The 11,658-nt window shown below is 49.9% G+C and overlaps 1 protein-coding gene across 1 annotated transcript in view; it reads left to right on the top strand.

Moving 5' to 3' along the window:
• Positions 1 to 11,420, top strand: part of GRID1 (glutamate ionotropic receptor delta type subunit 1) — a 692,973-nt gene extending 681,553 nt beyond the window's left edge. The window contains exons 15-16 of the mRNA XM_036926584.2: positions 916 to 1,156; positions 10,336 to 11,420. Coding sequence (XP_036782479.1) covers positions 916 to 1,156; positions 10,336 to 10,764 — 670 coding nt within the window. The 3' untranslated portion in view covers positions 10,765 to 11,420. The remainder of the gene's footprint in view (positions 1 to 915; positions 1,157 to 10,335) is intronic.
• Positions 11,421 to 11,658: the final 238 nt, after the last annotated feature.

Here is an 11,658-nt window from a genome sequence, read left to right on the forward strand (position 1 = left end):
GTCTCAGGAAGGTTCCTCTTCCCCCCTGTTAAATGCCATCCCTGTCAACCACAGAGACTTTGGCAAGATCTTTCACCTCTCTGGGCCTCAATTTCCCTCTCTGTAAACATAGGAAAATGGAAATAACCATCTCAAAGAGTTGACATGAGAATAAAACACTATTTTATTTTGAACACAAGCTCTTAGGATATCCCCTGCCACACAGAATGTGCTAGACCAGTGTGAGCTCTTATGACTAACCATCCTTCATGTTTCTGCTTACCTTGTCGCCCCCTTAATGAGGTCTTCCCTAAGCCTCTGGTTTGGGCTGCCCTCCCAATACACCAGTTCTTCACACCTCTACTTTCAGTTCATTGTACTGATCCCAGCTTCTGTCCCCACACCGGTTGCTCTGATTGTTTCAGTGCCCGTGGATGTGTCTCTAGACCACACTCTCAGCAATGTTGAACTTGGCACAGTGCAGATGCTCCTCAAATCAGATGCATGAATGAGTGATGTAGTGAATCCTAATTAGAGAGACTTAGGATCTAGTACCTGAAGTTTGAAAGAAAGCATTTTTGTCAGGTCTGCAGTCTGTTTTTTCCATTGCTGTATTTCCTGATGTTATCCTCAGAGCTTGCCCCAGAGCCCGTGTGAAGGGCTTTATGTGCTCTGCTATTGGACTGTAGCCACGGGCAGTGGTCCCGGGTGGGAGAGGGCACTGAGGCTTGGAGGAGGGGAGTGACGAAACCCAGCCTGTAGTTTGGGACAAGCACTCCGCCCGCAGAGCGGGGAGCAGTCTTGGGGGGAAGCTGTGGCTGGGAGTGGCTATGACGGCTTGGCATTGTCTGTGCACCAGCAAGGTGGGAGGGGGCCAGGCCCTATGGCTGTGTGGTGATGGCAGCAGCTCTGGCTCATACGGATTGTATCTTGCAGGATCCTGGAGCTGCAGGACACTGGGGACCTTGATGTGCTCAAGCAGAAATGGTGGCCACACACGGGCCGCTGCGACCTCACCAGCCATTCCAGGGCCCAGGCCGACGGCAAATCCCTCAAGCTGCACAGCTTTGCTGGGGTCTTCTGCATCCTAGCCATCGGCCTTCTCCTCGCCTGCCTGGTGGCCGCCCTAGAGTTGTGGTGGAACAGCAACCGGTGCCACCAGGAGACCCCCAAAGAGGTCCGTGCCCTGGGTCCTGCTTCTTTCCACAGTCTACAGACAGGAGAGTCACACTGGGCTACGCAGCAGGCAGTTTCCTTCCAGTTAGCATTTACCCAAGTCACCTGTCTGGAGACAGTAGTGTTTTATATTGGGGGATGGTGTCAATGTTTTATTTTTATTTTAAAGCAAGAGAGCAAATGTAGGGGATGTTTTCATGCTTGAACAAAGTGCCAAGCCACCAGCCATGGCCACTAAAGTCCTGTATTTATCTGTAGAGCGGGTACAGCATGAGCAGTGCCAGAGAGCCCTTCCCCACCCTGCCCCGCCCATGTGCCTCCACCCTGATCTGGAGAGACCACCTCTAGGGTAAGAGAGGAGATGCATTCCTCCCTGCTGTTCTGGCTTCTTCCAGGCTGGGCCCTGCTCTCCCAGGTGCAAGTGGGATGGGCCCCTGCCCCTGCCCCTCCCATCAACCCTTCCTCTCTCCCTCCTCCTCGCAGGCCCAGCCTTGTGCAGCCTTGCCCAGCCCTCTGGTGCCCACCAGTTCGGGGAATTTGCGGCTCTGTCCACACTCCTGGTTCTGGGTACGCTTCCCCTCCTGTGCGCCAGTCATGAGCTAGTTCTGCCCTGGACATGTCCTTCCGTTAGGGTTTTGCTCTTTTTTGAGCTCAGTTTTTTTATATGAAGCCTTCATCAAGGTCCCCTGGAGCCAGTTCCTCCAAGGGAGGTTGGCAAAGAGTGTCATTTACAGATTGATACTCCCCATGCACAGGCGTGGTGGCACAAGCCACTCCATCGTAGGGCTGTCACTGTGAGCTGTGTACACCTCAGCTACTTCTGCAACCACAGCTCCACTTACAGATTCTGTTGAGTCAAACAGGTGTAAATTTAAAACAAGAGACAGCTAAGTAACCAGCGCCAAATTCAGAGGTGTCACCATGGCTACCGTATGGGCAGCCTGGAGTGCTGGGGCAGTGATGCCCCATACCCCAGTCCATCCTGGAGCCCCTGGCAGGGTGGGGGTGGGAAAGACTCTCCACTCATACCAGCAGTGAGTTCTCTGTCATCACACTTAGTTTTTGCTGGAAGGATCTTGCCATTTGAGCCAGCATGTTGCAAATATCCTGGGGACACCCATCTTCCTGTCCTGCCTGCCAGACACCCACATACAAGGAGATGCTGGGCCTGGGGCTCCAACAGCCTTTGTGTTTTCCTATTGCCCCTGAGCCACAGAGGGAAGGAAGGAAGAGATTTGAGGAAAGCCTGCTGAGAGCAACAGTTAATGGTCCTGTCCTGGGCTTCTGTGAAGAAATCATTGGGAGGGACAGTGAATTATTCTGAGTGGTTTGGAGGAAAGAAGGCCACAAGTATCTCACTTCTCCTGGTTCCTATTCCCTATGTGATGAGGGCCAAACTGGAATGATGTGGCTGAGTTCCAGCCTGCAACTCCTGTCAACTCCCCTTCTGTGTCACAGCTGGGGCACCTGTCATCTGCTTCTCACCACCCAGGCCTGTGTGCCCACAAGCACCCATGTACAGCCAGGGAGGGTGGCTCTGGAGCCGCAGGTCTAGGACCAGGGAGGACCAGATAATGCTGCACCCACTCTCCATGTTGTTTGCTTTTAGTTGTGTTTTTTTCTTTCTTTCTTTCTGAGGCTGCAGCCTGGTTTCATCTGTGCAGAGGTCCTTGGGTCAGGGGAGCAGGAGAGGCTGTCCAGGGGGGTGAGCCCTGGAGGCAGAGCGGGGGCCCAGGGGACACAGGCTCAGCCCTCCAGAAGGTCCTTTGCGGGCCAGGTACAGGGAGCAACTACCCTTCCCCTGCATTGGAGGCCCTTGCTGACTGCCAGTCATTATGTCCTTTCGCATCCCCTAGTTTAGTGTTTAGTGACAGCCCAGAATGAATGATCACTCTGTGTGTGTGTGAGAGAGAGACAGACACAGAGACAGAAATCACTGGAGAGGCACAGAAAGCAGAGTTCAAAGAGAGAAACACAGGAAAGATCAAGGGATGGCCTATCTGCAAGGAACAGCTCTCTTCTTGCCAGTAAAGCGTCCTCTCTTCTTTTCTGGCTTCTGCATAAGCTCAGGATCTCAGGCCCAAGACCTCATGAGATACATGGGTCCTGCTTAGAAAACATGGGACTTTCTGCCCCTGCTGCTGACCTGCTTCCAGATAGGAGATGAGACAGTTTGGAAAGCATAGTAACTGCTTTTTCTCCAGCCTTTTCTGCTGTTGCTAAAAAAGGGTTGCATGGTAATAGCAGGAAATATTCCATCTTCTTCCTGTTTTTATGGGTTTCTAATTCTCAGATGAAATATCTTCCTCCCTCTCCTTTCTTTTATAAGTATGCCTATCCGGCACAGCCCGTGTCCCCAGGGAGCTTACCTCCTCTTGGGCAGCTGGGGCAGAGAGCTTGGCCAAGCAGTCTGTCCTGCTGATCAGGCCCATCCTGAAGTGAGCAATCCCTATCTATAATGGATGTGCCAGGAGTGGAGGGTCACGGAGGGTAGGGCTACTGGTGAGTGATGAGCGCTTGTTGCTTAGTATTATTAGAACTGAGTGTTGAAGGATTGGCACAAATCCTAGGCCTGGGGATGATTGGCAGCTTAGGTAAATGAAGTCATCACATCTCCCGGAGCTCATGGTGGGCTGGAGAGTCAGCATCAGCGAGGAGACGTTGAGTTGAGGAGGCTGGAGTAGCAAGCAGAGACTTGCTCTGAAGGACTTAGACACCCAGCCAAGGGGTTTGGCCCTCATCACACAGGGAATGGGAACCAGGAAAGGGGGTGAAACAACCGGGTTTTAGAAGCATATCATTAAAACCTTCCACAAATAATGATGGCATTTAATCCAGAACTACTCTGTACCACTGGTTGCCCATGTTTTATGGAGCAGCATTTGCAATTAGGTTAGAGCGCTGGTTAATCTTGGAATGCTTCATCTGGGGGCACTGGCCATATTTCTTCAGAGTCAGAAAGCTGTCTTGGGGTGGAGTCTTAGTCGTGTTTAATGGCTGTGCTGAGATGTTTTCAGAGTTTAGACACCTACTTGAAGAAGAGTAGTAATGTGCGTTCCACCCCTTAATATTCATGTGGGTTTGAGCTCATATTTTTTCTAAGGAATCAGATGATTACGTAGCCACCCAGTGCAGGTGAGCACACCAGCTCTGTGGAGGCAGTAAAGAGCCACCCTCTGGATTTAAGGGGCAAGTGGAGTCGTTGCTCTGAGAATAAAATATTCATGAAATTAAGATGAGAACTACACAAATGGGAGATGACACGAGGAGTGAGGGATGCGTCACCGTATTGCTTCCTGCCAGGCCTGCCCTCCCCCACTCTCAGCTCCCACTGCAGATGGCCTGACAGAGGCCAGAGTGGCCCAGCAGAGGCAGGGATTGGCAGCCAGCCACTCTGTTCTGGCCTTTGCATGCATGTCCCAGCAACATGCTCCTGCCTCCTGCTCTCTGTCGAACATTTGCTGGGACGCTCCCTGTGGCTCTACTACGCTCTCTACGCTCCCTGCCTCCACTCCTCTGAGGCTTCTCTGACTCTGCACCTGGTTGCCCTTCATTTATGTCAGCCTCTCAGTGTTACCTGAGGGTCAAGGGAAGGTGTTCAAAGCGCCTTACACAGCATCTGCCGCATGGGACATGCTTAGTGAATGGTGGCCAGGAAGCTACTGGGATGGGTAGTAGGGATGTGGGGAAGACAAGTCACATCTTAGGACATCTTCTCTCTCCTAGAAAAATTACATGTTATCTTCTTACTCTTCTGATTCTCTTCAGTGGCATTTGAGGAAGGCATCCTTATCCCTGGAGAAATGGGACTCAGAAGGAGAAGAGGCAGAACTGGGCTACAAATGAAGGCCACCAAGCCTTCCATGGGGTGTGTACAGGAGCAGGGTTTCCCATGTAGCGCTTTCCAGAGCATTTGGGGAATACAAGACATAACTGAGAGTTCTTCCCTGAGTCAGGATCCCGGCTCCTAGCTAGGCATTTACATCTTCTGAGCCCCACTTGCTCTTGCCTTGCTGAAAAGTGAGCCGAGCCTGGTCTGATTGTCCTGCTGCTATCAGACCGCTTAGTGTGAGGGTAAGGAGAGTGAGTGTGCATTTCAGCCCTTGGCCCCGTCTTCTGGAAGATGCTCAACACTTACCATACACCAGAGTATATCTCAAATCCAGTTCAGACACCACTCCCCTCTGAAAACTCCCCTGTCCACCTCTCCAGGCCACTACTACTGGATGTGAGTTGCTGCTAATGGTTTACCCGCCTGCCTCTGCTCCAAGAGTGCTGGTGCTTCCCCGCCTCTGCATTCCCATGACTTTGCCCAATCTCTGCAACATATACCCTTTCATTAGGGGGGGATGTGTATAAGTGAGGTATTGAGCACCTTCTGTGTGCCAGGGACCAAGATAAATGCTTTACCAAGAGCATCAGCTCATGCAGTACTAGGAGCTCAAAAGTGTCTATTGAATGAATGAACCAGTCTGGGCTCCTACAAAGAAAATGTTATAAATGTTAAATTGTTGTGTAATCATTGCAGCTGGATTGATGACTTTGAGTTCTGGCTTTATATCAGAGGTGATTAATCCTGGAGCTTTTTAGAAATACAGAAGCTTGGGCTCCCTTCCCCCAAGGATTGTTTTACATAGACTGGACAACTGTAATTTCTAAAATGTATTTGTGCTTCTGATATCCTTCCAAAGGTGAAAACCACTGGTCTATGCTATCCTTCCAAGGGGAAATTGGGGACATGCAGCCTGGCATAGTGAAGAGAGACCAGGTTTTGGAGCCTGTTAGATTCAGATTCTATTTCTGGTGCTTCACTTACCATGGAATTGGGTAACCTTGAGCATCTCTCTATACTCCTACCCTCAGTTTACCCCAAGCACTTCGGCTGCTACCACCTATAATGGGAGGGGTTTGTTAGCTCCCTCCTACAAAATCTGTGACTGAGCCCGCCAGAACCCTTTCCCACGATGCTCTGAAAAATTGCCCATCATCTCCTGAGACTACTTCATTGACTTAACGTTCAGCTTCTTTGCTCTCACCCAACTGTTACTCTCTGAGCTCTGGCCCAGCCCTTTGGGGTTGGGTAAGTCTTTGCAGCAACACTTAGGAAGATCACGTTGGTGGCATTTCTCCCGTCCATGGGGTCTCATTTACCTTTACCATCTGGTGGTCTCTGTGGTAACAGGAAAAACACCTCTACAACATCTCAGTCAAGTGGGAAGTCCCTGATCCAATTTTGGTCCTGCTCAACTTAAAGTAAGAAGCTTTGGACACCAAAGTCAGTTCTAAAGAGTCCTGTGTGTAACCAGCTGTTAGATAGATGATAGTTTAGTTAATCACCATTTTCCAGTACACTGTGTTATTTCCACATTGGTGAACAGTGGCTTAATTACAGAACTTTATCTCTCTGTAAGACAATGCCTGGGAGAGGGCCCCCAGTAACCTCTGTTGGTGCATCTGTCATCATGTTTAATGTGAGATGAGAAACGCAGAGCTGGAATTCAGCTGGTTTCATGGATAAATGCAGTCAATGAATTTTATGTCACATTCAGGGATGTTTGACTAGGTCAGTTACCTACAGTAAATTAATGAAGACAGCAGCAAGTTTCCATTCGGTTGAACACCAAAACCTTGAGATAATGAGGATGTAAACTGATGTAGTTCACATAAAAAAGTCCATTATTTGAATTTGCATAACATAATAGAATGTCCCATTTTGTCTAAAATATAGATAATTATTCAGATCACTCCTGCCTCTCTCCTTGAGCAGGCAGATTATTCCTGCCTCCCCTTTCATTGGCCAGAGGCCACCAGACACGACTTAGTGTGCACTTAACGCACAGCCCCCAGTGGGCCAGGAAGAGAGTGTGTCCAGGATTTCCAAATAAGGTGGTTTTCTCCAGTTCTGTGAACTTCAGCTCTGGTTCCTTAGAGAGTGGTGGGAGCAGGCAGCTGAGAGAGCATATGAGACTCAGAAATGGGCTGCATGTGTTTTCCAGAGAGCACAGGGAATATTTGCCTTAGTTCTCATTTTCCTGTCCCTTTAAACAACCAATACAGGAAGCTCATGATGACACCCTGTCCTTCCAGTGTTGGTTTTGTCTTGGAGCTACCAGCAATAGTACCACTTGAATAGATTGAGGTCCCACTGGAGCAGAGAGGGTGAATTTCTTGACTGCTGTGTGGGGTGGGAAGTTCTCCCTGAAAAATTCATTCAGTAGGTATGGATATTTTCTCTGTCTTCACATGGAGAGGTTACATGCTAATGAATAACTTCAATCACAAGTTGATATTCACTGCACAGCTTCATAGTCCTTCTTGGAATGGCTTCATTTGTCCTTAATTTGAAGCATGAAAAAAAATAGAGATTTAAGAAACTACTTATTCAAGCTTTTTCCGCCCAAAATACTGACTCCAGGGTAATTGGATCATCTCCACACCCACAGTCTGGGCTGATCTTTATTCTGGATGCTTTGATATTGGCTGATCAACTCCTCACAGCTGTGATCAGTATGCTAGGTCAGTGCGCGTGCCCTGGCACATTAATAATCCTACTCCCCCACCCCCACCCCTCCTTACCCAATGCTTCACTGGTGAAGGCTTTCATCTCAGAGACCTCCTTTGCTCACATTGTTCTTCAGAGGGTTCTGGTTGGTTGGTCCCCCCCCAAATTCTTATGCTTCATTTCCCTGGCATTATGTAGAGGGACCTCCTTTCACTTTGCCCCAGCTCCCAACTCTCTGCCTCCCTGTGGCCTTCTTGGACAGGAAGCTCTCCCTTCTCTATCTCTTAACACCAGCAAAGTGGGGAGCATCCTTTGAAGTCTTGTCCTGGCCCAGTGTTTACCTGACTTGAGAAAAAGAGTTTTTCTTCTAACTGATGGAATCGGAGGGAACACACTGGGACCAAACACTTGCCTCTGTCTCCAAATTAGTCTGCTTGTGAACTGTACTTCTTCCCATCCCCAGAAGGATCCTTAAAGCCCTACAAAGAAAAGAGAAAGGAGGAAAAGGGGAGATTTTGTAACTAACCAATTCTTCCAGTGATCCCAGGGCTGCTGGTCATTAGTTTTCCTCTGATGGAAGCTGAAGGCTCTGCTGGCGGGTTGTCCAGCCGTTGCCAACCTTTGCGGGCTGCAAAGAGAAGGGAATGTTATATTATTAAGCCCCAAATGTGTCTAAACTCTCTCCACATGTTTCCAGCTTCCAGACTCTCTGATACCTGTCATGTGCTCTTCATACATTTTGAAATCAAAATAGTCTGTAGATACGGATATTTGCCAACACAGCCATACCACTGACTTTGGCTAATGGAGATAAAGAACTGTATCAGAGGTTTATCAGGAGCACGTAGCAACCATGAGAAGGCTGGGGAAGCAGGTTGGGTGATGGGCAGGAGTCAAGGCTTATTCAGAGGGCTGGGAGTCAAGATCAGGAGGATAGTCTCATTTGTGGAAGTCCTACCACTGAAATAGATGAACACAAGCCATTTCTCTCTCTTTATCTCTTTGGTTAGGATTCATACTCAGTCTTACCATCTTGACTTGGGTCATGGTCCTGCCTTTGGCTACGTATGGGGAGGGTACCTGCCAAACTGATAATCTAATGGGGAAGAAGTAGTTCCCCAAACCAAATAAACTGTGGTCTTCTCTGGAAGGGAGAACTGATGCTCCCTCCGACATGCTGGTGCTGTAAGTGGCTGTGCAACAGCCAGTGAGTAGTGCAACAGTGAAGAAAACCTATTACAGTTTCATGTGCAATAATAATGACAAAGCTGGTAAATGAAGCACAGAGAAAAGGGTGAGGTTATACGGAGTTGACTTGGCCATGCTGTAAGGTAATGAAGAAGAGAACTTGAATTTGGCTTGTTAAACTTTTTACAGTCTGTTGAAGGAGTCCGTGAAAGACACTGAATACATCATATTTAGTCAGGCTAAGTCAAGACCTGGTACTCTCCAGCCATTTCCCCCAGTTTCACCCATGAAACTTGCCTTTTCCTATTGTATGAGTGCCATCATTAGATGGCCTGTAGTGTGGAGCTGGTATTTCTCTTGGGGTTTGATATCAGGAAAGTGCAGGCAGTAAGCGTGACCTTGCCTGGCACATTGGCCCTCATGTCACCTGAAAATAGGACTGCAACTTCTAACACCCCATTGAGGAGCTGGCGTGGCTCCTCCAGGGTCTCCTGGTCTTATGCCCCATCTCACACAGCACAACCCAGGAAGTCGAGTGTATTTTTTTTGTCTTTAAAGAGGTTTCAAGCAGTTTTGGCTTCCTTGATTTATTCTGACATTTAGACAAAACATTAAGTCATTTGAAAGGAATGGTACATGTTTCTGTTTTATTTTCTTTCTTAAGCAAATAAACAAATGAAGAAACAAAACAATTTCCTTGATGCCATTCACCATATGGAGAAAGAGTCAGGTGTGAGGGTCACACATCTCAGCAGCCTCAAGCCCTCATGATACCCCAAAAGTCAGCTGACCCCTCGAATGTTCCTTTCCTCATTGTCCCCACCCCTCATCCTCATCCAGGAACCAGGACCCTGAGCATTGCAGACAGAGACTTGCCCTACCCCCTGACACTTCTGGAGATTTTGCACCTGGGGGCTGGGTGGGGGGTACCTTGGGGTGAGGCAGGACTTCCTGCTCCAAGACCTGCTCCAGGCTTCCAGTGCTGCCTCTCCCACTCTCCGGGGTTGTGACTCCGAGAGTTCACTGACCTTCCTGAACCTAAGCCTCCTTTTGTGTAAGGGGAATGATCACACTAAGGCTTTTGAGCCTTGTAAACTCTAAATGCATGGGCCACTGTAGTGGCTCAAGGACCATTCCCTTTTATTCCCATGGGACTCCTTCCTCTCCTCTGTCTCTCTCAGTTCTTCAAAGTATCTTCCCCCAAGGGTGTGAGAGCAATTCTAAGCAAAATTTGCAGGGGAGGTGTGTGCTGCCAAAGCCCACTTGCTGGGTCTTCGCCACCTCGGGGCAGTGTCCTAGGCTGCTGGTCCCCCGGGTAACGGAGGCTGACCATACAGTTGAGGGGAGATGGAAAAAAGGAGGGCATGCTAACCTCTGTCCAGCAGGCTGAATAGGACTGGGGGCTCCAGGCCTCCCAGAGTTTGTAGAAGGCCAGCCTTGGCTCATGTTGGGCTTGACCTTGGCCTCATCTTCCTGTGCTTTCCCTCCAGGACAAGGAGGTGAATTTGGAGCAGGTCCATCGGCGCATGAATAGCCTAATGGATGAAGACATTGCTCACAAGCAGATTTCCCCAGCGTCCATTGAGCTCTCGGCCCTGGAGATGGGGGGCCTGGCTCCCAGCCAGGCCTTGGAGCCAACACGGGAGTATCAGAACACCCAGCTCTCAGTCAGCACCTTTCTGCCGGAGCAAAGTGGCCATGGGACCAGCCGGACACTCTCCTCAGGGCCCAGCAGCAGCCTGCCACTACCGCTCAGCAGCTCGGCCACCATGCCCGCCATGCAGTGCAAACACAGGTCGCCCAACGGGGGGCTGTTCCGCCAGAGCCCGGTGAAGACCCCCATCCCCATGTCCTTCCAGCCTGTGCCTGGAGGCGTCCTCCCGGAGGCCTTGGACACCTCCCATGGCACCTCCATCTGACCGCGCCGCCTGCCCTCCTGCCCACCCATCCACCCACCCGACCAGCAGAGCTTTTTAATACAAGAAAACAACAACACAAACCACACACACATGCACACACACACACACACAGACTCTTTCATTTTTCTTGTACATACATGTAAATAATGACAGAATGGAGTGGGGTTAAAAGTGTATTTTGAATATTCCCAATTTTCGAAGTCAGTAAAAAAAAACACAAAACTGTATGAATGACTTTGTAAATTTTGTTCTATATGAATAAAAAGGCAAATTACTTGTGATCATTCTGAAGTGCCAAAGAAGCCCCCCGGTCCTGGGCCTTCCTGAGGGCAGGAGGGGTGACCAGATGCGGAGCCCCTAGTGCGGCTCGCTGCTGTCTCCCACAGTTTCTGCCACTTTCCTGCCACGTTCCTCTGCCCCTGGCCCTTTGTTCTTTTAGTTCCCTGGGCCAGAGAGACTGGAGCCAGCACTGACCCGCCCCTGGGTCATCGTGCTGTAGGGTGATCAGCGGCTCCTGGCAGCTTGGGACTTAGGATGCTCCCGGGACGCAGGGCAGTCCTGTTGGCCGTCCAGCTGCATGTCACGGTGTCCTGCGGCCCAGGAGAAGCACCCCTATGAGGTGACCATCTCTGAGGCTTTGATGCCAACACGGCCTGGGGTCATCCTGCTGGCCTTGTTTTTTACTTTCTTTCCCTAATTATAAGAATCAACAGGTGACAGTATTGGAGGAGGGTAGACCCCGTCATTGCCTCAGGAGGCTGGGCAAAGGTGGGCTTGGCCTTGTCTGTCGGGGCAGGGCAGGGAGCCGAGAGGTGTGCTGTGCGGACCAGGTGAGGTGGTGGGGCAAACGGCCAGGTAGAGGGACAGTCCAGTGAAAGGAGGAATGGAGGGTGG

This window comes from Manis pentadactyla, chromosome 8 (genome assembly GCF_030020395.1).
Source record: "Manis pentadactyla isolate mManPen7 chromosome 8, mManPen7.hap1, whole genome shotgun sequence".
NCBI classification, from domain to species: Eukaryota; Metazoa; Chordata; class Mammalia; order Pholidota; family Manidae; genus Manis; species Manis pentadactyla.